General features: G+C 45.6%; 1 protein-coding gene across 22 annotated transcripts in view; it reads left to right on the top strand.

The window, feature by feature from the left end:
- PTPRD (protein tyrosine phosphatase receptor type D) overlaps window positions 1-25,556 on the top strand; it is a 4,803,934-nt gene that overhangs the window by 4,737,387 nt on the left and 40,991 nt on the right. For all 22 annotated transcript variants that reach the window (XM_069625937.1, XM_069625939.1, XM_069625938.1 and 19 more), the window contains one exon: window positions 5,052-5,177. In XM_069625937.1, the coding sequence (XP_069482038.1) occupies window positions 5,052-5,177 (126 nt within the window). The remainder of the gene's footprint in view (window positions 1-5,051; window positions 5,178-25,556) is intronic.

Here is a 25,556-nt window from a genome sequence, read left to right as displayed (position 1 = left end):
GATAGGCTGGAGAAGAAATATAGGGCATGGGCGGACGCGAGTGTAAATGGTCGGTCAACCCATCCTCGTCTTTTTTGGTCCCTCCAGACAGCGACGGGAAGAGGATGGACGCCATGGGAAAGAAGGTGATTTGCACCGTGGCGTCCACTATCAAGGCAGTCAACACACTGGCAATCCTGGTCAGGTACGACAGGGAGTTGTGGTACAATCTGGGGCCTATTCTGAAGTTCCTCTCTGACAATTAGTAGATGGAGGCAATCACTCTCTTCCAGGAAGGAGAGGTGGCGTCTGATCACGCCATCACAGTGGCATTGGACGTCGCCAACATGGGTTCTGGCAAATGGGGAATGGTATCTGCCTTTGTTGCCAAGGCTGGATGAAAGATGCTGGGCATGCCCTTTGACAGAGAGAACCTATTTGGGAAGGTCGTTGACGAGTCTCTCCAGGCCATCAAAATGGATACGGAGACAGCCCGTTCCCTGGGGACTTTCCAGCAGCACCACTCTCCAGCAGCACCGCTGTTCCTTTCACTCCTCCAGTGGAAAGTTAATCAGGTCTCCAAAAGGCTTCTCCACATCATACCATCAACCTTCCAGATCCACAACTCAGGAAGCATACAGAGGTTGTGCCCAGGCCTACAGTAGTGGAGGACAGCATCGGTGTCGCCCCCAGGGCCGGACGCAGGTTCCAAAGCAAGCCTGAACGGACCGGGACATCGGGCTAATACCCACGCACCCCGGTGGGAGGCCGACTGAGGAAGTTCATCAGCGAATGGAGAAAGATCACTACTGACAGATGGATGCTGGATGCTCTTGGCCAAGGATACACCCTGGAGTTTCAATGCAGGTGTCTGCAGATCCCACTAGTTGCCCGGCAGGAGCAGCACATCCCTACTTTCCTGGAAGAGGTACGGGCCATGCTGTGAAAAGGGCCCATAGAGCTAGTTCCCCAATTGCTCTGATGCTCCGGAGTATATTCTAGATAGTTTCTGGTCAGAAAGAAGACGAGGGGCTGGATGCCCATCCTAAGCCTACAACATCTCAACAAATATCTAAAGTCCCAAAAGTTCAGGATGGCCATGTTGCAACACATGCTCAGCCAACTGGAAAAAGGAGACTTCTTAATGTCGTTGGACCTGGAGGATGTCTATTTCCACGTCCCCATTCACAAGCAACATTGAATGTTTCTACGCTTTGGAGTGCAGTGACAGCACTACCAGTTCAAGGCTCTGCCTTTCTGCTTGAAGTCGGCCCCCGGGTGTTCACAAAGTGCCTGGCTCTGGTGGTGGCCCATCTGTGTCTACAGGGCATACACCTATACCCATACCTGCACGACTGGTTGATTTTTATCCACTCGAGGGAGCTGGCCGACGATCACACGGAGATGAACGTCCGGTTACTGACATATCTCGAATACTCTGTCAACTTTCCAAAGTCCTGCTTAACACCATCGCAGAACGCCCTCTTCATAGGCACCAAACTCAATACAGTGTCCTGCCTGGCGTCGGCCACGGACGAGAGGATTGCAGCCATTCAAGGGAAGGTGGAATGGCTGTCATCGATGAAGACGGCTACAGTGCGGGCCATCAAGTTGTTACTAGGCATTATGTCGTCCTGCATATACCTCGTCCAACTCTGCAGGGTGCAAATGCGACCCCTACAGGAATTCCTGGACGCACACTGGATTCAGGTGTCCAGAAGTTTCACGGACATGATCCCTCTCGACGAGTTCCGTTGGGTGATAGGATTGTGGGGCCTCTGCTCCAACATCGTCCAGGGCACGTGATTCCAACCCCCCCAACCCCCAAGAGATGGTCACCACTGACACTTCCCTGGAGGGCTGGGAACCCACACCGGACGTCTACACGCCAGAGGCCTGTGGCTGCCACAGAAGAAGGATCTCCATATCAACATCTTGGAGCTAAGGCAGTGTTCTGAGCCCTCAAGTCGTTCCTTCTGTCTTTGAAGGGCAAGGTGGTGGGGATCTTCATGGACAACACCACCACATTGTTTTACATAAGGAAACAAGGGGGCACTCGAAGCTCAGGACTTATGGCTCCTCGTCCCTCTTCATCTAGTTGGAGTCAAGAACACCATCAAAGACTCCCTCAGCAGGGAACTGCGCTCCTTCCACGAGTGGGAGCTTCAGCAGGATCAAGTGGACCGTCTCTTTGTCAAGTGTGGCAGGCCCCAGATCGATCAATTTGTGACAGTGGCGAACTCCAAATACCAGAAGTTGGCCAGCAGATTCCACCAACCGAGGAGCCCAGGGAACGCATTCTCCTGCCCATGGGAAGGGCTGTTTCTGTACGCGTTTCCTCCATTCCCTCTCCTCCTACGAGTCATCAACACACTCAGACAGTGTCAATGCAGGATGATACTCATTGCACCGCCGTGGTCGAGGCACACACATGGCCATTTAAATGTTTTCAGAAATGTAGCGTTTGATCTGATCTGAGGTCTATTGCTGTATCTGTGAAAATGCCTGAAGCGCTCAGTGTGTTTTTCCTTAGCTATGGATAGCCACGAACAAAGCACCTTGGTGCACACTTGCACGTTAGAAGAATAGTGAGCTGGATTTCTTCTGAAAGAGATGACAACATGGTCATGCTGTCTATGATAGGTCCAAGAACCCATTGTTACTCTGCTTTTGGGGGGATGTATCAATATTCAAGCATAATTCATTCAGCATGCCAACAATAAAACGTTCCTTCAACGGTACCAGAAGATGCATAAGTTAGGTGATTTGCATTTGTCTATGCTCAGCCCATCTGTTTCATACCTTAAGTCAATAACATTTCAAGGAACCATAGCAGTCACTTTAAAAGGGGGTCAGTTAATTGACATTCAGAAGCATTGAGTGGGGCAATGTTGCCCAAAGGGAGCCATGGTCATTATGCACAGGTCTCTGCACAACAGGCACACCACTATATTATAGAAGGGGCTGCGATAGCAAACACATCGGAACGCATGCTCTCCTAGCCTATAGCTGGGGGTGGAGGGATTTCCCGATTGGCCTGGGAGAGAACATGCCAGCATTGGTGCCTTGAATATTGGACACTCCTCCATGGCAGCCACGCACTAATCTCGAAGATCATGCATCAGGACGTGTACACAGACTTTTAAGTGGTTTCAGAAATGCTTTCAGTGTATGAGGATGAAGGACTTTAAATGGGAGAAGCAGAAAGCCATGAAGATCCGGGCTTTACCTAATGAAACGGTACAATCAGATTTGTTCTCCTCACCAATGCAAGCTGAAGGGCCATATGCATTTTTGGTGCATTTATTCAACTAGACGGCGAGCGCTTTGATCATAAATGCTGCACACGAGGACGCCCACAGAGAGCAGAGCAATACTTTTGCTCAGTGCTTTATAAAAGATCAAAGTGATCAATGAGCAGGTAGTGACACAGGTGGTGGAGGGGGGACATCACAGTTAGCCCATGGACTGGGTGCAGCACAGACTGGCAACACAAAGTACCCGTGTCATATACAATCATATATACACATTCACATTGTATCCGGTTATTCACTTTGAGTGACATGCAGGGGGACGTTGGCATTAGGGGTGAGATATGGTGTGACTGTGGTGCCCTTCCCTTGGATAGAAGGAATATTTTGTAAGTGAAGCTATGTTTTCATTTTCTGGGGTAGTGTGTTCTAGTAGTGGGCACACAGGGGGTGGATGAGCAAAAGTAAAAGGCATCACATCACAGCAGGGAGCTGTCGGGTTCAGCAGGTTTTAGATTGTGAGGAGTTTCGGAGTGCAGAAAGATAGTGTTGGCCCGGTAAGTGGGAGGGCGTCCATGAATGGACACAGATACAAGGAGGAGTCATTTGAAAATGGACTGGTGTTGTATAGAGAGAAAGCCCATACGAAGGTGGTGTGCAGAGATAGGAGAGGAGTATTTGAGATGTTAAGGTGAAGTAAGGTCTGGGGGAGGCATGAACTGTAATCAAGATGGCAGAAGACAATTCTGGAAATCGAGGTCAATCAGGATAGTGGTAAGTGAGGTGTGGCCAATGAGTGTGGAGCTTCAGAAGGTTTAACCTGGCTGGCATGGAAGTAGAGGCCATGGAAATACACAGCTCTATTTCACAGTGAAAGGTGGGATCAAGGTTGCAAGACTTGTGGCCTGAGGTTATGAGGTCAAGGCCTGAGGATGGCAGCAAGGGAGGAGAGTTGTGGCATGCATCGGGATCTGGTAAAAAGATTACTTATATATTGGAAGAGTTGAGCCTTAGGACCCTCACTGGAGTACAGTTGAAGATGGCTGAGGACAGTGTTATAGAAATGTGGGTATTTCAGGGAGGAAAGAAGGGAAGGAGATCAACGTTCGGGTATCAACAGCAACGAGTTTGTAAGAGAAACCATAGAAAAGACTTGAACGACGAGGTACACAGTGTGAAGAGGCATGATCGTAGAGGAGACAGTTGGGGTACATCACAGGATAGGACTGGAGGTGCCAGCGTACCATGAGCTGCTGATGGACTGCTCGGATAGAAAGTACACGCTGCATCCTCCCACAGCAGAGGCCACTGCTCTAAGTGTATGCACTGGCAGCGCGTATTTGAGGGTTGACCAAAGGGCCTTGTTCCAGATGTGGGTGTCTGGGAAAAGCTGAAGCCAGCCTTTGAATCCACAAGAACGTCCTAGCCATCCACAATGTGCATTGCCCTAGGGCAACATGGTGCCCTTTATCTAATAGGGCAATCACCTGATGGCACCCAAGGTTGAGAAACTCTTGCAGACTCCATAGATATTGTGGCACTTTGTAGGTTGCAGATACTGCACGCTCCTTCAATATTTCTTCAACATAACTGCACCTCTGCAGTGGAACTTGCTGGGTGTGCGCTGTTTTTAACTTTCTTTTCCAGAACATCAACAGCTGATTTTTAATGAAGTGTGTTACATCGAAGAAACTACTGTAGCTCACAGATTTCAGTGAGCTCAGGTTCTCTAGACGTGCCTGCTCGAGTGTGATTGAAAAGTATGCGCTGTAAGTGTGACGGTAAATCCTGACACTTTTTTGTGTTTTTCTGTTTTTGTAGGAAAAGTGCCATCAGTACTGGCCTGCCGAGCGATCAGCCCGGTACCAGTACTTTGTGGTGGATCCCATGGCAGAGTACAACATGCCTCAGTACATTCTTCGAGAGTTCAAGGTCACGGACGCCAGGGTGAGTCATGTCATTGCACTACTATTTTCCACTTTTGAAAGAAACTGTCCATTTTTTTCACAACATTCCTACACTTGAATGGAAGCTAAATAAACAGAGGAACTGTCCATCCCATCAGACCATTGACGGATATTGGATCTCTGCATCTGGCCAAGGCAAGCTTTCCAATGTTGGTTCTGGAAGCCATTAGCGACTCGAAGGCAGGGCGATACACTTTTGAGGTTTACGCGTCGCTTCATTTTCATTTTGTAAACAAGGTTTGATTATTTATGCCCTGCGGGCCTGAGAGCTTCAAGGCTAACAAAGTGTGCTTTAGAAAGCGCAGAGCAGAAAGCATTCCTTGAAAGGCCTTCCAAGCTTCACACTTGGGTTTTGGCGTGCACCGCTCCAGGGAGTGCAGAGCTCTCGGGGCAGGGAGGTCCTCTGCCAGATTGGTTGGCTGATGTTCAATGGGCGCCTCATGGCTCTGCTGAGTCCAAGTATCGGTCAGGACCCAAGGACATCAGAATGAACACATGTACCCTTTATTTAGGCACGCTTTCCAAAGCCGCACTCACTCTTCCCACAGTACAGCCTGCGCAAACCAAAAACCTTTTATATTTCCCTTTTCCGTTCTTGGAAGCTCTTTCGCTTGGCTGCAAGCGCTGCGCAGCAGCATGCCGTGCTTTTGAGAAATGTCAGGCTTGCATTGTCACAGTTCCAAGCCAGCCACAAGGAGATTGCATTACGCTTTTCCTAATGAAGCCCACCCTGGTGGTTTGGAGCTTGCTGGATCAACCCTAAGTCTTGACGTGGTCCCCATGAGATCCCGCACCTTCCAAGAGAGGGAGAAGTGAGTCACTGCAATGGAGATCCAGCTGTTGGCCCAAGTTCTGTGGGGTTTGTGCTCTGCCGCCTGCAGCAGATGGTGACCCCTCCATGGCAGAGCAGAAAGAGCTCCAGCCGAGTTTCTCTGTCAATTATAAATACATGTGTTGTGCTCTTTATAACTTACATTTGTACAATGTACCAAACATAAAAAGAGCAAGGCTTTCTCATACATAAGAAAAAATGGGTAGAATACTTCAAAGGTCATATATATTTTTGAAGAACCTCTGCGTGTTTTGAGTTTTATTTTGGGTTTTGACTTGGGCTACACAACAGTAAACATGGCTGTACTGCCAATGTCGTCATGCTGTTGTGTTTATTATAGAAAATTCAAGACAGCTACTTTCAGATGAAGTTGGGGGGAGTATATAGCCATCATGCAGAAGTGACGATGAGGGCATTAGATACAAGCCTGATTGCAGGGCTCTTATCTAGCGACTTCCATCACTTTAAGTTGGATGACAAATCAAGGGGGGGCATAATGAGTCCAAAATATTTGATGGTATGGCCTAAAAGTATAACATGGCCTAATTTCCCCCCATAGAACCCTTTTGGGAAAAGTGACATCCCGCATGGCATTCTAGAAACGACATAGGAAAAATAAAGGGAAACAACTTGTGCAAACGGAAGGTACAATAGAATATAAGGAATACTTGTGCTTAAGAAGCAACTTTGCAGGAGTCAGTCAACGGGCTGATCTATTAAATACATATATCCAGGGTGCCGATAAGAGATCTATAGAAGATCAGTTTGGTTACACGTTGTACATCTTGGACAAGATTTTGAGAGTCCGCCCCTTAGGAAGACCCAAGGAGGTGGAAACACGTGTTGGCCAATGACAGTTATCAAATCTTTAAGAACATTGATCTGGAAGAGTGAATTTTGTAATCTAACTATTGTAGCTACAACATTGTTCTTCAATGAAATAATTAAGGGAGCTAGGAGTGCAGGAATCTGAGCTAGTATAGGATAGTCATAAATGTATCCATCAAATTGCCATGACAGTCACTGTGCTATCTGTCTCTTCAAAGTAAATAGGGTGAATATCGGAATGACTGGTACAGCTGATCCGGTCTTGAAAGGTATGCCACATAGCCAGGGGTCAGAGGTCAAGTCCTAAAAATGTAAGTGGGGGGACTCATCAACAAACGCAATGGGATGCGACATCACCAGAAATTAGCATAGCAAGGTGAAATATGCACATTTAAATAAACTGGCTTTTCATACCCACCCATATTGTACAGGACGAATGGCATTTGCCTTTCGTAAAATCAATACACAAACAAAACCACGAGAGGGTATTTTCTTCTAATAGTGTTTTTGAAAACGTTAAAAGATGTGCATGTCTTAAACAGACTAAACCAATGACTCAACCAATACAAATGTTTTCCCTGTGACTTGCACTACCGAAATGGGACATTTCACATACAGTTGTTTTTTTTTTCATTTTTTTTTTTCATCATGTTATAGTGCAGGGGTGAAATGTCCGGCCTGTAAACGCGACAAATGTGTTTCGATCCCTGAGGTCAGCTTTAATTTATACATTCAAATAGGACATTTAGGGCCTGATTCATGGAACGTTTTCCTATGGGATTGCACCATCATAAAACACCTCCATGAATCAAGCCCTCAATGTTTCTCATTTTAGCTAGGGGGGACTGAGTCCACACTCTGAACAAGGTGGGTGGACTCCATCCTCCCGTGTGTACCCTCGATTTAAGCCCTGCCAGGGATGTATGCCTGGTGACCTATATGCGCCACAGAAGTCAGTTCCAGTTGACCAACCTTAAAAGTAGTTAAAAAAAAGCTGAAACCTAAACCAATATGTATGGATCTTTCACGAGGATTGCTCCTCCAATTAATTACAGGAACAGTCTCACAAATTCCTCACTAGAGGAGTCCAATTGAGTGACATTCTTAAGAACTTGTCATCATCCTCACGTGCAAAGGACTTCCCTCAGTCTCAGTATGCCTGCTTCATGAGTGATAGCCTCTTCCTTACACGGAGGCAGAGTTGCTTATGATGGCCATTTTACCTACCCGCAGATTTGGACTTCATGGGGGGTACGCTACTCCTGTTTATATTGGTCCTGGGATGTTTTTTTGAGGTGCAAAACATGTCTTAGTAGCATTCCTGTTGGACTAACATTGCTAAACTTAGATGCGAGAGGAGGGTAGCCGAAATCTATATGATGTGATATGGTTATTTATAACACACTTAGTACCCAGAGGTTTCTAAGTGCGGACCCGAGAATCAAACCCATGTTGCTCCGTGTCGTCTTGCTTCCAAGGCAAGCCCGTTGCCCCTGAGCTATCCTCTTGAGCTATATCCCAGCGTCATCTATTAGTTTTGGCATACACAAGCAATATAGGCACACACAAGCGCTCATCATCCCATCAGGAACGCACCGGCAGGAAGAATACAATCTGGGCTGCTATTTGCTGCCATCACGTGTGAAATACAAGCCGCCATAAAACCCTACGACAACTACATTCAAACTCATTGAGACTGCTGAACGCATCCAGAGAGTGTTAGAAAGAGAGAGCATGCACACCAGAGAGAGAGCGAGAGACAGACAGACCCCTAAACACATAAACACAGAAATTGACAGACACCTAGAGAGAACGATTGGCAGAGGCATGGGTTAATGTAGCTAGATATGTGGAGAGATGGATAGATAGAGAGGCTACTAGAAAGGTAGACCCATGGATGGATAGTTAAAGAACAGTATACATAGATAGAAGACCGGATGTACACGTAGCTAATAAGACAAACATGTGGCTGGCTAGATAGATAGATAGATAGATAGATAGATAGATAGATAGATAGATAGATAGATAGATAGATAGATAGATAGAATGAAACAGTAGCAAGCTAGCTCTATATTTATTCACAATGAAAGAAACTTAGAGATACATACATGCATCTTGGAATATACAGTGCCTGTAGTAAATGCAGTCATTTCCAAGACATTGAGCAGTGATGAAGAACCGTCCTGCCTATATGTCACTAGCCACACACGTGCCTGGGTGGCCTGTTACTTAGAAGGCATGTTTAAGTGCTGACACTGCTGGTGACAGACAGGCCAAGTGAAGCATGCAGAGCCGGGTTCCATCTGCTAGTGGTTGAATACCAGTGAGGTGTCACCTTCCTGACCTCCTCTGCAGGCAGAGCTATTAAACCTCATCACAGCCTCTTAAGGTATGAGGGGGGAATTATGTTAATGGAAATATGATTAGAAGCAGAAGGCAGCCTGGCGCTAATAGCCTCAGTTGTGTTCACTAAATAACGGGGAGATTGTTCAGCGTCCCAGCTGCGCCTCCTTCATGATTTAGTAACTTGTGAATTTGGAATCCAAACAGTCGCTCAGGAGATCCTGCGGAGCGATTGTGGTGCATTCCTTGCCGGTTCATGTTTTAAGAAACAGCTTCTCACAGACGTTACTATCCTTTGGCTTTGGACTGCATGTTGTGGGGAGACTGGTTAATGCGCGGATTGCCTGATGACGAACTTCAAACAAGAAGAAACAAATCTCGCTAACCCTCTCAAATTCATGTCCCTCTTTATAAGCCTAAACAGGACAGCCAATTTGTTATTGGGGTATAAAACTGACTTCCAGCCCCTTTTCTTGTTCAGTTCTTCAGCAGGTGAACATGGATCTAGGTCATGTGGCTTCTGCTCCACCTGCCTGCTAATTATTGCTAATCATTTGGAACCTTTTGTAGCACTCTTTGTTGTATCCCTGTCCCCTTCATTCCCTGCTTAATCCACCTTCCACACTCCTTTTTTTCGCAGTTGGTCAGATGATGCAAATGGGTCTAGGATACGTGACCTCTGGCCCATAACTTACCAATCACTTCTAATCTTTTGATGCCTTTTTTCTAGATCACTTTTCCTTATTCCCACCGTCTCTTTTCCCATTTAAGCCACTTTCCAGTCTCTTCACTTTTGCAGCTTGGTCATGTCACCTCTGCCTCTTCCACCTGCTTAGCCCTGCCCCTTTCTTTCCGTCCATAACTCTTAGATCGTAGGGCTTCAATCACCCGGGTGTTGGAAGCAAAGAGCAGATGAAGAAAAAGGCAATTATGTTAGTGCTGAAAACCCTGTTCCCTGCATTCCACGTAACCCAGCAACATATGATCTCACCTTCTGCCCGCCACCCACCACTGACCGCACCTTCCTCAGGCTTTACTTAAGGGACACCAGTGGCGTGAGCTGATCCAACCTCCAGCAGCAGATGTGGGGAGAGCTGGTCATGTGACCTTGCTCTTCCTGCCTTCTGCCTGTCATCCACTGCTGACCATGCCCAGATCAGGCTTCAGTTGAAGGACACTAGCATTGTAAGCCTATCCAGTCTCCTCAGCAGATGCACTGAGAGCAGGTCACATGACCTCACTCTTCCTGCCTTTTGTCCGCAATCCACTGCTGACCATGCCTACATTAGGCTTTACTCATGGGACAATAGCAGCGTAAGCTGACCCTGCCATCAGTAGCAACCACTCTTAGAGCAGGTCACTTGAATTCACTCTCTTCCTTTCTTCTGCCCGTCATCCACTGCTGACCACACCCACCTCAGGCTTAACTTTATACACAACAGAGGGATAAGCCAATCCAATTTCCAGAAGCAGACACAGTGAGAGCAGGTCACGTGCCTTCACTCTTCCCAACAACCTCTTCAGGCTGCACTTAAGGGACACCAGCAGCATAAGCCGTTCCAAGCTCCAGCAGCAGACGTGGTGAGTGCAGGTCGGTCACATGACCTTTCTATTCCAGCCTTCTGCCTGCCATCCATTGTAGACTATTCCCACCTCAGGCTTTACTTAGGGACATGAGTGACATAAACTGATCTAGCATCCAGCAGCATACATGGTGGGAGCAGATCATATGTCCCGCTCTTCCCCCCTTTTGCTCATCATTCACTGGGCGTCCTCAGTAAAGGATGTACAAAGTCCAGAATACTGGCCATTTGAACCTGTGCGGCCTGGGAGGGCCAGAAAGGCCACACCTTCTGCACACATGTAATACATATCTATGTTTCTCTCTCAGACCCAGCACCTCCACACACTCTCCAGAGACTGTCCATGCACACACACCTGTCCACACCCCACATCCAACCCAGCTAACCTTTTCCAAAACCTCCTCATCATTGCTGGCCCTTCCGACACTATACATGCTGTGTAATGCTTATTAGCATCCACTCAGCCATCCTACATGCAAAAGATATTGCAGGCTCGATCACTACCAATAAACCTGATGCTATCTTCATTACCAAAGCCTGGCACACACATCCTCCTCCCATGTCTATGATATCCTCCTCCCACCTGGAGACAGCATCCAACATGTTGCCTGGTCAGGGAAAACAGGGGGAGGAGTGGCACTCATCCACAAAATTAGCATTGTACGGTTCCTGATCAGTCACAATTATATTCAATAGAAACTCACACTTGCCAAATCCCTCTATTGCAAAAAGACTCAGCTATGTCCCACCTCATCTATTTTCCACTTCAATGGTGTGGCACCTTTCGAGATAAGAGTACTGATTTACTTTATACACCTTAATTCCCTAATGTGACCAATGTCTTCCTTGGAGACTCAACAACCCAGGAACCTAACCAACCAAAAACACAACAGATGCATTCCTTTCCATAGCAGAATCTTTGGATACAACCCAATGCGTACATGCGCCCATACACATTAGCGGTAATACCTTCCACCTCATCGTATCCTCATCTCCGCCAATATACGGCATGGACTCCATCATCCTAGTACTCATCCTCTCCTCGTCTACCCATATACTACTACCTGGTCCCCTTCACGCTCAACTGGGCAGACCATGCAACTATCCCATCCTTCTTATCGCACTCTCTGACATCCCACAAGAATCAGGAAAAACGCCTGATGGTAGCATGATGCTTCTTCCAAGACTTTCCAGTCGGGGCGCTTGATAGCATTTTCTCCAACTTCACCGTTACCAAACGTTCACCGAACCTCAAATGCGTTTTTAGAAACTTTCACTACAGAAAAATTGGGCTGTGGCAGAATCAAGCAAACCACTTCCTGTTATACTCAAGCACTCTCTTTCAACAAACAATCCATTATAGCTCTTCAGAAATGCTGGTGCGAGACCTACAAATCAGAGAGCCTTCTTTCCCTCAAAGCCTTGCATTCCAGATGGTAGACCTTAATAGTCAAAGACAGGACTTCTTATTACACCACCACTTAACAGGAGCCCTTAACAGAGGCAAAGCCCTATTAACAGCCATCAAAAACCATTGAAACCCCAAAGCAGACCCAGATCCCAGGAGAAGTGTGAAGATAGCAATGCGCTCTTTATAAACAGCATCAATACCATAAAGTTCCACATCGATCACAACAAATCCTCTGACGCCCATCACCTATATTCCTGAATGGGCCATTCAAACCATTACCGACTTCTGATTCCTATCACCCAAGGACCTCTCGTACATGCTCACATCCTTAAAATAAAGTCTTACACCAATGACATGATCCCAGCCAACATCCTGAAATATGTATCAGTCCTGCCCTTACTGCACATCTTAGGATAGCCAATGCCTTTGTCTGCAAGGGTACCTCCCCTAGACATCCTCAAAAACAGAGCTTGTGTGACACTCCTCATAAAACCCACCCTTGAACCAGAACACACAGCAAACTACCAGCCAATTACAAGCCTCCCATGGATTAGGAAATTCATTGAGAAGGTACTTGGGTTTTATTTGGGGTTACCAATCTGTGTTCCACACCTAAATGTGACACAGACAAAGCCATTGCTAAACAGTGCTCGATGACTCCCTTCAGGTTATTGATACAGGGATTTTGTGCTTGCTGGTCCTTCTGGACCTCGATGGTTGAATTTGCCATTAGTTGAGCATCACACACTACTTGACCTGCTTGCACACTGGATGGGCTTCTCTTGCACCATCCTAAAATGGTTCAGATCCAACTTATCTGGCAGCCACCAGGCTGCCAACATGGGCTCTCTCAGGTCCCATCACCTAAAGAGTCCCTCTGGGTTCACTTCAATCTCGGGTCATCGTTAACTTCTATACAGAACATCTGGACTCACTCCTAGATAACCCCAACATCCCAAAACACCAGTGTGCTGATGATACATAGTATTACCTACGGTTCTAGGGCTCATAAGATATTGGTCACCTTATTTATCGTTTATGTATTTATTTATTTACTTACTTACTTAAATACAGGAAAGAACAATGTTCTTCTAATCGCAAAAGAACGTACACTAGATAAGATACCAGATTACAATGGGTGAGTTTGAGTAGCATTCTGACCAGGTTGTGGTGGGGAATAAATGGAACAGCCACCAGGGACAATATGATATGATATGACATTTATAACATGCCTATACACAAGTGTGGACAAGTGTCCACATGGGTGGACTTACATAGATTAGGACAATCAACATTAGACATGTCGAAGTAAAGGTAGGTGGTAAGGCAGCAATGTTCGGGATGTTACCATGATGGAAGAAGTGTTAGAGTGGAAGTACAGATGGATTGAGGCAAGTTAGAAGCAATGCAATAATGTTAGCAAGAAGGCAGATGAAAGGTAAGTTAAGTCGGAGGTGAGGAGGCATGCTTCAATTTGGCTTCGCACAAAATGGTGTTGACTGTTTCTCGAATGTCAGAGAGCCTTCTCTAATGCCTTGCACCCAATTTACCAGAACAGAGAATGTAACCAAATATTCAGGTGAGGTGCCACTGCCTCCTGTGATGTGTAGTAACCAAGAGATGATATTCCAGACACAGCCCAGCTGTGAGACTCTGGGTTAGAAAGTCTAGGGAAGCTTTATCATATGTATATACATTAGTTAATAGGTTCCAGTTGCTCTTAGGATATATACAGTAGAGACCAGACTACAAATACCCTGTGTGTACCAGTAGCATGCATCCATGCACCAGACCCACATGTCAACAGTGAGGAGCGCTACTTAACTAAAATGTGCAGTACTTAACCTGACTCTCCAAAACATAACAACTGTAAACCAAAAATGGGTCCAATCGTGACATACAACAGCTGCTTTTATAGTTTGGACTGTCCAAAGTATATCCTGTATGGAACTGAACTTAACATTTCGATTGAAGCCTTCACTTAAGGCTTGTAACTGGCACAGTACTTACCGTGTTATTACTAAACACATTTCCTGAATGTATCATTCACCTATTAAGGGTAGAATTTCCATATTGTGTGTAATTCTCCCTACATAGTGAGTTTCTCTGCACTTTTGCTGGACTTTGGGGTTTTTATCTGACTCTCCTGAGTGAGCGGGAACCTTTTTCCTCTCTCACTTATTCTTTTTATGTAACGTTGGGAACCCTTTTTGGTTACCTTTAACAGAGTCTGCTTTCCTCCATCTTTCGACAGTCTCCCATTGGGAAGCCCTATCCGGAGACACCAGAGTGTGTGGGAAGACAGGAAGCTGGGAGGACACTGAATCTCATCAGTTCTTTGCCCTCCAGTATGTCTGCTTGGATCCAGTTCTGACTGGGTGCCTGGCTGTCTCATTTAGACAGCCACCACCCAAGGTTTGAATGTGGCATTCATGCTGATTATCTGAGTTCCTGCATAAAAGGCAATGGTCTTGATGCAGAAGCTAGAGTCAACCACTGGAAGATACATTCCGAAGAAGAAGAAAGAAGAGGACATCTGCAGTCACCACCAGCGACCGCCAAGCTGACTGAGTCACAGCTGCTCCTCCAGCCCTATCTTCTGTGTGACATTGAAGAACCAGACTGGACGACACCCTCCCTTGGATAGGTGGGTCTAACAAGTCTCAAGACTGTATACAGTTTGGGCCATCCCATGAAGAGCTGCGAGCTCCCAGGCCTGCAAGACCTGAATACCATGGGACTTCTGGCACTGCTGCCGTGCATCATCTTGTCAAGCACAGTTCCAGCTGAAAACTTGTGGGCATTTGTTTGGGCCTACAGAGACTCATAAAAGTCCCCTCAGAAGAGTTGAGGACCGAGAGTAGGAAGAAAGTCTGCCAGGTGACAACCATTGCTGCTACAAAGCTTGTGTCAAGCCTCCACAACTAAGTACCATGAAGATTGTCTGCTGGGCATCCTTGCAACCAAATCTGACTGTCTGCTCCCACCATAGGTTTCTCCAACAGCTGCAAAGATCAGAATTCCGAACCTGAGCTGCTAACCTCTAACCGGTGGGACCTACAGGTGACATTGTGGTTCTTCATCTTAGTGTTGTTTTTCACTCCTTCTGAGCTTTCTGAGTCACATTGGGGTGAACTACCCAACCATATTCTCCCGGGCCTAAGGATATCCGTCCTAGAGACTGAAATTTTTCATGTGGCCTATCCAGCCACCCTGAACCCTTTGAATCCAATTGCATTCCTTACTTATTACGAGAAAGCCTCTTCTGATATTTGACAACTTTGACAGCGCCTGTCTTCCTCTTTTCTGCTGCCCAAGGGTCCCTGTCCTCCAGTTCCCCATTTGACTTTTTTGAGACACTCATTCCCTAGATAGTGCTGAACTTCTAACGCAAGTCTTTCCTAAAAGTTGCCTACCTACCAACTTTGCTAATTTAGTAAATGTTGGTTGATGAATGATTTGATATTTTAAAGCTACTCTATACTTGCCTGTTTATCTTCTAAAGGTCTACTATTGAACTGAGTATTGCCACATCAATAATCTATGTATATATCTATTTGTGTGAACTATTTTTACTTACCTGAATGGTAGTGAATTTAACAGTGGCCTATATATAAATAAATAACCATATGTTTATATAACTACAGTGTGTATTTGTTTCCTTTACTACAAGTGTGCTCAAAGGTCTTTATACTCATATACAGCCCTCCTCCCTCCTAGAGTAGGCCTGACTGCTCGACCATAGATACCAAACATGTTGGGTAGTTCCGGCCAAACCTAACAATTGAAGCCCTGTACACCAAATAGCGAGTCTTCTTCAGTCCTACCATAGGTGGACTTTAGTAAAACTCCCAAACACACATCTACTAACAGTAATAACATTCCTTGAGATTTGTAGTATATTTTAGAGGTCTGTACCTAAAACCATAAATAAGTACATTGCCCAGAGGCCCATAACTAAGCCTCACTAGTCATACATTACTTGAACCCTATATATTTGTCCCCTAACCCTGCGGTACACTTTTGTCCCCATACATTGACTCTAACATTACAATTGCTACTAAACTGTTACTTAAGGTCACAACCCATAGCATGTAGTATGTTCATGATAATGAGACAAGGTCTTTGAGACAGCTATGCTGAAATATAACTAAACAGCAAAGAACCTAAAATCCAAATGTTTTCCTAAACCCAGTAGTCTGACCCGAACCTTAGTTTGTTTGTAGACCTAATCACAATCAACGCCCCAAGGCAGCCCCAATGGCCCACATTTTACTCAGATTCTCAAATTGCTATCCCAAAAATAAAATTCTAAACACGGGGCATCATACATACTCACACACAAGACCAGCAAACCTGCTACACTCTTGAAAAGAATAATATTGTGAGCAACAATCCATACTGATGGGGATGCCCAACATGTCCATGCGACCAACATGCCAATTAAGTTCAGGGTTCTCTTGAATCCACGTATGAAGAAACAGTTGTGAGGGCAAAGGGAAAAGGTGAAAAGGGCATTGGCACCCACGCGCCCATGTTGGGAGTCTTCAACCTGATTGTTTCAGGAGGAACCTCTTGTGGCGCATTCTTCACTCTGCAGGGTTCATCAAGTAGAACTGAAACGCTTGTCCAGTGTTTCCCCTGCCTGGGAAGGTTGCGTGTTGCAGAGCACACACTTGTATGGAGGCACACAGGGCATGGTGGTGGTTGGGATAAGTATTGTGGCATCATCATTTCGAGCAGGGCACTGAGGGCTGCAGAACTCATAGTCGATCCAATGCCATACCGCATCCGGTCACCCAGACATACCAGGTCACCTGACCTCGTCACCTTGAGGCCTCAACAATATGGCAGACACCACCAACAGGTGTTAAGGAGCTGGTTTGGGACCACACCATTACATGATCACTTAACAATAATTACCAAAGCGTACCAGGAAATTAATGTTCCTTTAGAGTGCACCCAAAGTGCTAGTGGTGGCTTCCGGTGCCTGTGATTATGGCAGATTGCCAAATATAATGACCTTTGGGTCCAGAACTGCCAACTATAACCAAGAGGCTCACAACTGGTCGGTGTCTGGCCTCCACCAACTATTCTCTAATTGGTTACTACATTTGGCGACATCTGGACAAGGACCAACGGGACTACATGGACACAAATATGTATGTGAGTATGTGTGTGCTGGGCAGAGCAGCAAAAGATAGACCATCTACTGCCCCTAAGAAGTGTCATCAATCCACCAATGTCTGCACAGAGCAGGGGGAGCACCTGGAAAAAAAGACATAGCTGTCATGGAAAAGTCCCAAGTTAGAGCTTGTTCAACCTCTTAACAGCTGTGAAAGGGGACAAAGAACTCAGGAAAACCAGGAACACATACTGTTAGAGCAGCTCTCCCTAACCCACTCCAGCTACAAAGCAAAGAAAACAAACATAACGAAGATAGCAGAGAGACCCTTGAAAAGGACCAACCTAGTCATACCTTGGGCACTACAAGCATAGTGCTGCATTCCCTCGACATGTTTAGCTGAACTGGGTCTCACAAATCATTGAGCTTGTTGAGCTGGTGTCCGAACAAAGCAGGAGGTCCCACAGCAGCAGCCAGAGGACAACCAGCATGGATCATGCAGTCCGACCGCATGGGCACTTCCTGCACCCGGTGGCCAACAACCATATCCAGTGACCTCATGAGAATACCCTGATACCGACCTGGGAGTGGTTGGAACATCCTATCGCCGGGTATGTTCCAGCAAATTATGAAATTGTCACAATGTGGCACCGACAACCAACAGTGCCAGTACATAACTGATTGAAGAGTGCATCACTGAAACCATTCCCAGGTGGAAAGAAATGACAGTGGAGCTGTACTTTGTATTTCAGTAAGTAAGAACCCCACTCAATTGGTGAAAATAGAGTACCCGGTTGAATTGGACACAACTTTATCTAGATCAATGCACTGCTTGAAAGTACAGCTGGAGCTAGCCCCACTCAAGGGACTTGGGGCTCACAATTATTTAATGTGTGCCATTTTAGGATCCTTGGCAGATACTTTCTGCTGCCTTTGCCTTTGTCATTTCTCTCAGACATCTGACCAACCTGTGTAAACGTTGTAAATGTAAGAACACACTTTCAGTAAGCACCCCATGTCCTTGAGATTCAGCACAACAGCTGAGTCTTCTTTACAGCTTCTTTACTTCCTTCTGTATTGTAAATAGCAGTTAATGGATGAGGTGGTACCTTCCCTGGCTCCAGGAGAGCCATTGGTAAACAGTTCACACCGTTTGCACATGCAAACCCCTCGCTACCCTTGCAAGGACAGCCCTTAAAATCTGGATGAATCAATCATGCACTGGACCCATCATTTAGCTGTGGCACAAGTAAAGACACCCTTAGCTAGCAAGGGGCCAGAGAGACTGCAAACGTGAGATTTCTTTCATATCCCCCACCTATAAAAATCTGTCTGTAACTACAGCACACTGCTTTTCACCATTCTGCAGCTGTCTCGCTCACCTCCCCATTGCATTTTTGTAGACCTAGGTTTTAGAAATTTTGGGAGAATCCACACTCCACCTTCCATCTGTTATGCTACTTATTTCATCATAAACAATCCCCTGCAGGGTTACAGCATCACTAAGATCCTGAATGTGTGTCACTTTGTCAAAACCTGGTGAGCTTTGGATATTGGTAATGGGGTAGGGCGTTCATTTTTGGACTGTTTGAGAAGAGTTTGGGGCTTTTGAGACTGCAGGGTAGACCTATGGGCTAAATGAGCAGGGGTTCTGGCCCCAGCCCCAACCAATCCCCTGACAAACGCCAGACAAATGCCTTGCCCTGCATCTGTGGGCCCAGAGCTTGACAGACTAAAGTCACAACAGCCCACTGAGCATAGCACCAGAACATTTTAGAGTAAGGTGTGAGGCATCTCTCAGCCGGCCAACCAACATACTAAAAAAGGTGAAATTAATAGATATACGTGATCCGACCGCGGCTGATTTTGCCGCGGCCGGAAAATTCGCATGAGAAAGGTGCGAACCACCAAAAGTTTGCACCTTTCTCATGCGAACACACGTACATACGCACACCCCCAACCACACACAGAAAACACACCCATGACACACCCCCAACCCACACCCCCACCAACACCCTCAACATAAACAAACCCCACTTACCTTCTTCTTCACACTGGGTCCCTCTGGTGCCAGTTCCCTTTCACTTCTGTGATCGGGAACCAGCGCCACAGGGGCCTTTTCTTTTTCTTTTTTTTCTTTTTTTAACGGAAGGCTGCAGGGGTTCCACCCGCAACCCCCGCTCACTATACTGTAAAGTATAGTGAGTGGGGCGGTGCGAGTTACACCCCCGCAGCCCCTGTTTCTTTTTTTTTACAGAATGCTGCGGGGGTGTCCATCCGCAACCCCTGCTCACTATACTATAAAGTATAGTGAGCGGGATGTTGAGGGGGACACCCCTGCAGCCCCCGTTTCTTTTTTTTACAATGCTACCACCAAAGGATCGAACATTTGGTGTTCGAACCTTTGGTGGTAGCATTTTTAGAACTTTTCGTCCTTGCAAACCTTTATAGTCGGTAAAAATGTACAATTCCGAAATTAATGACTGTGATCTGCCCTTCCACTGAACCTTAAGTTATTGCCTCCCTTTAGCCTTAGCAGGTTACGGTAAATTCTGAGTTTTTACTCCACCCCGCTCCCTCATCTGCTGATTTGCAGATGCTTTTTTTTTGGTTCCTTATGGGGTACAATGTGTCTATTTGAGACAGAGAGAAGTGGCATTTGGAGCTAGAGAAATGGGACTTGTCTGCAAATGGCAAGTGATAGGAGTACAGGGTTGCAGGTTGTTTTGCCTTGTAAGGCCTACTTTCGCTTTCCCCTGAGCCTCTAAAATCTCCTACCATCTTACACTACACATACAACATCCCCCGCTTACAGAAGGTCACCACAGGCCTAGCTGTTAGCACATCAACAATAACCGAGTCACAACTAAACTCTGATCTTTAGCCCTGCCACACGCTTTCACACCAGTGGCTAACCAGACCCAAAGTGCTGTTGTCTATCAGATCTTGGACCCTTCCCTATGGATAACATACTGTCAAGTATCATCGGTAAAACCCGTAGAAAGGAGACTGACCCTCAGGAAGTGGGTACTTCCTACCTGCACCCATCAACACCACAGGTTTCACGTCTGCCTTTCCCATTGTCCCACTAATGAACCCAGGCCCCTCTTTTCACTTACAGAGCCAAGCGCATCCAGACCACCAACATCGGCAGACAGGTGCTATACAAGACCACTTAAATTACATTACATTATATATAATCTGTAATTGTGTAAATGTATTAGTGTACATTGATATCCTGGCCAGGCACAGGCTGGTGTGGATAAGAAGCACACTAACGTTAGTTGCCACCACATGAGTCATTTATGTCTTCTGAGTCAAGGATGTATGTTGTGTGGTGCTTCTATGTTAGGCTATGAATGATACCTAATGTTTAGGGTTATGTGTCTAGTCTGTAATTACTCTACAATTATGTGTGTTTAGGAATATGGTAGGAGTCGGGCATTCACCCCAGTTTTCTAGGTTCACTAGTTGTCTCATTTGGGTAAATGTATTCTTTGTTAAATGTTGTGGCCTTAAGGAATAGGTTAGGAACTATTGTAATGTTTAGACTTAATGTACAAGATAGATAGTACACACCATGGAGATAGGTAGCACACATAGGATTTGGGAAATGCATCACTAGTTTATACCTAGGTATGGGACTCTGGGAAATGACCTAACTATGTCCTTGGGTATAGGCCTCAAGGAAATACTTAATGACATGGAAGGGTATTGCTATTAAGAACTATGCTTAGGTACAGCACCCTAGGGAAAATATCTGATTTAGGAAATGTATTTAGGAAGAATACTGTAGACAATGTGTTCAGAATTAGGCCTTAGGTATAGTCCCCAATTGGACAATTTAGCCCAAAAGGATATTTTGGACAGTCCAGACTTTAAGCACAGGTGCTAGGTGTCAATATTAGATCCATGCTTGTTTATAATTATGTTTTGGTCATTTAGTTTAGAATTACTTATTTTAGTTGGTACCACTGCAGGAGATATGACATGCCCATTGACATCCCATTGTTGGCATGCATGTCAGGTGCATGGGTACATATTGCTAGTGGGTGCAATGTGTTTGGAGCGTGCTTTCTATGATATTTCTGAATGTGTCTGATTGCTGGTTTATTGGTACGTGGATACTTGTGGTGAATTTGCAATGTGCTAGAGTGTCTGTCACAGTCACATAAAGTACTGTGAGATTTAGCAGTTTGCATGCCTTGGATGAGACATGGTCCTGAGTGTCAGTGGGCGAGGAGCAGTTGGATAGGGTTATCCTGCTTGCTCCATGAATGTTAGCTATTGGTGGGTGGTTGCGCTATGTTTGTTGTTCCTCGAGGGTCAGTGGAAGGCTGCTGTACGATGACAGGCCTTGTGCTGCATCAGAGACTGTGCAGCACCACTCTGCAGAATGTTCGCAGAGTTTGGAAGTGGGATGTCTAGGTTGACATGCCCGGGCTCTGTATCTCCCCGTCAGGTGCATCTTAGTCCAGTTGTTTGGCAACCTATTGTTCACGACCTGCTGCTGTACATGCTGCTGCCCCATTGTGCATTAGCACCAGTGTCCACATGCTACTTGATACCTTCCTAGCCAAGAGACTGGGCTGAAAGTTGCATGGTTATGGTGTTAAATGATTGTCTGAATAATGAAAGGAAGGAACATGTAGTGACATGATGAATTTGCTGTCTTACAGGTCATCTATGAATGCTGATAGAATCCTGGTGCATGTGTGTGACAGCCAGCTCAGGAGAATGTTGATGAGTATTTGAGTGTGAATGTTCTGAATGTGTCAGTTGGGGGCCTGAGCTGGAGTGCATGAGAATGGCCAGTGGGCGGACTCATTTTGTGTATACCTATGAGTAACTAGAACCTATTAACTGATAAATATAGATATATATTCACTGAAAAAACTTTAGTTAAGGTGTAGTTAAAATCACCTGATTTTACGCAACAGAAGTCTTGAAATTCAGCAGATGAGGGAAATCATTACCAGCTTAAGTCAGCACACTCCCGTTGATGTCTCCCATAATCCTATATCCCCAATAATGCAATTTTGTATGTCATTGTGTATCCCTTCTGTTATAAAATGTCTGTGCTCATGGGCTTTGCAATCCGAACGCGCCGAGCTAAGCTGGTCATGACTTAGCAAATCTGCTGAATTTCAAAGGTTTTGTTGCGTTAAATCTGCTCAACTTAACTACTTTACTTTACCTTTTACAAATGTATAATGCGCCTAAGGCCGCAGGCATCAAAGCGAAAAAGACCCACAACAGAAAACAGCTAAACAACAGCACAGGATCAAGAAACAATCATCATTGGGAGAGGACAAATGGCATTTCAAGCAAAGAGCAGAGTCTTCAATCTTTTACGAAACACAGAGGAATTCTGCTCCATATGAAGGTTAACTGGAAGCAGGCTCCATGCCCTAGAGGCATGCACAGGGAACGAGCAACCACCGTTTCTGGTTCGTTTAGCTCTGGGGCAAATCCGTTTAAAGAATCAGGCTGACCTAGTTGAATGGGAGGCTTGTTGATTTAAACACTCTTTCAAATAAAAGTTTGCATACCAAGATGTTTAGTTTGAATGTAATTCTAGCTGAAATTGGGAGCCAGTGAAGATCTGTTCTATTAATCGAAACATGTTTTTTTTTTTTTTGGAACACTCCTTACAAAGTGTACTGCATCGTTCTGTAAAACCTGTAGCTTGTGCAAATTGTTTTTACTGGCACCACACAGAAGGGCATTACTGAAGTCTAATCTGGGCATGATTACTGCTCTCACGAGTGTTTCACAGTTTTTTGGGGACACATAAGGCCTCACCAGTCTCAATAACCGCAGGTGATATTGGGATTTCTTAATGACACTATCCACCTGAGTATCGATAAATACACCGTAACCAAAACATTATTTCAGTGAATTTCAAGGGTTGTGTTATAGCATAGTTTTGGGACATAATAAAAATATATATATTAACATGATATCTCCCATCCACAAACCAACCGAGTGTGATCCTTCTTGGCTTCACAGGACAGGTTCAACAAATGATTAGTAGCATTCAGGGTGCTAGGATAAAACACTGATTGTATTTGGATTTACATCCTGGATGGACTTCACCCTGCCGATGGGAGTCATGAGACATGTACTGGTGTTGTGACAAGTGGTGTAATCTTCTAATGATGTCAGATTTAGGGGAGGTCTTATGAGTTACTGCTGAAAAACTAAGGTAAGATGCGTAGGAATTTTTTATCAGTTCGATCAAAATATGCTGAAAAAATACATGCCATATCCATTGGGCCAAGAACATTTCTGAGAGAATTTCCCCTTTAACATAGTCTAATAAAGGTCTGGCACACAGCAATTACTTGCAGTCAACAGCCTACAGGGCCCTTCCTAGTTCCATGTTCTCGATGCAGAAGACCCGAGTATCACCACGCGAACCTGGGAAGGTTTCCTCACCCACATTACCTCAATTTTCAGACTGCGTTATATACATGAAGGTACTGTCAGCCACATTGTCCATGAATTAGTTCTTATTTAAAAGTCAATGTGGCCCTCATACTTGTGAAAAAATCTATTAAAATTAAAATAAACAAATTGGACTTTGTGGAAAATAACCGGAAAAGCAAGAGTGACAGCTAGACCTAAACACATAATTTCTTCCATGTTAGTTACGAAGTTTGTACTGTAAGTATCTGAAAAAGTGGAGCTAATGAACGGGGCAAAGAAACTTTAACTGTAATAAAGCAGGAACAGATAACAGATCTACAGCAGAGTAACTGTGGTATTTATTCTAAGACGCCAATCGCCCTATAAATGTGGCTGTCCCATTGGGTTAGGTTTTGTGGGGCTTTCTTGTTTAGGTGCCTCCCTAAATGTTTAGAAACGCAGCGACATGGCGTGTGCTGTTTGCCCATCATCGCAGTTGGAAAATGCGCACCACCAGGATTTGGGCGATTACCACGAGCGATTTGAGTCAGTTCCCTTTACATGTCACAGACTGAAGTTTAACATTGCCCAAAGGACGCAAACACACATCCGGGCCTTTTCTTTGCAAACTGTCATGCGAGTATTTTAGTAATGATCTAAAAGCAGGATTTGATCTAGGCGATCATAAGCCTTGCCATTATCACGGCATAAGCGCGATGCCACCCGGTGTGCATTGAGCCCGTGTCTTCTCTGTCAGCATGTCGCTCCCTGAGGGTAAATTGGGTGGACTGTCGCCTCCTCCTTCCTGCAAACTCTTCTACTTGAACGCATTCTTGCCATTTGCAAAGGCACGTGTCATGTTCCTTCCTACTGACAATGGAACCCCACGCAATGTCACTGCCTTGCTCTGCTTTCTCCACGTGCCACTTATAGGGAATAGTCTGGCAGCGGGCAGCCCCTTCTTCTACGTCGGATTCATTGAAGGGGTGCCATTGTGTCCAACTGCATTTGCTCTTCTCGGTTATGATGCAAAGGCCCTTGAATAGAAAGCAAAGCACCGGCAAGTCCTGCACATGAGTGACATGGCACAGCAGCAGATCGTATGTTGCATCGTTGTAGCTCATGCATGCTGACTGTGAAGAGGTGTGGGAAGGAGAACGCGAGAGCGCGAACAAGGAGCATTCCTATTTGAGAGTTATCGAATGCAAAAGAACATAGGCAGGGGTTTGAAGCTCGGCACGTGATACATTGTGACAGCACACTACTTCAAGTAACCAAAACAAATTGCCATCGTCCCAGTTTACCTGCTCTCCAACGACAAGGCAAAGATGGTTTTACCCGTCACAAAAAAGACAACATTGAGGTTTAGAAAGAGGCCCGTATGTGCATGCCAAGATCCGGTGCTGTAGATCCTCTTTACTTGCCATTACAGACCCCAAGGTCAGGGTGCTAGGCACTGACCTCATTGTAGCACCGAGAAGAGGCCGTCATTGAAACGAACAGCGCGTCCAACTCCAGCCACAATTTTTGGGTGGTAGCTGTACTCCTCGTCCCAATCCAAAATCAATCTGGTGCCTTCCAGTATGCAATTATTCACAAATGACTGAAGAAATGTTTGAAATCTGTGCAGTGCCCATGTGTCTAGGAGGCATAGTGGCTATCAGCATTGCAGGCCTTCCCATAAATTCATCCGCCTGCCATGACCCTGAACCTCAGCGTCTTTTAAAGGGTGTGTACTTCAGGGACCCCGAAAACCCTCATTTACTTTTTCAATAAGAAAAAGCAATGCATCCGACTCATGGCAGCTAAACTCCTTTGCCCCCTCT

This window comes from Ambystoma mexicanum, chromosome 6p (assembly GCF_040938575.1).
Source record: "Ambystoma mexicanum isolate Mex_15411 chromosome 6p, UKY_AmexF1_1, whole genome shotgun sequence".
Classification (NCBI taxonomy): Eukaryota; Metazoa; Chordata; class Amphibia; order Caudata; family Ambystomatidae; genus Ambystoma; species Ambystoma mexicanum.
Note: the sequence above shows the minus strand (reverse complement) of the source record. Positions and strands in the feature narration are given on the sequence as shown.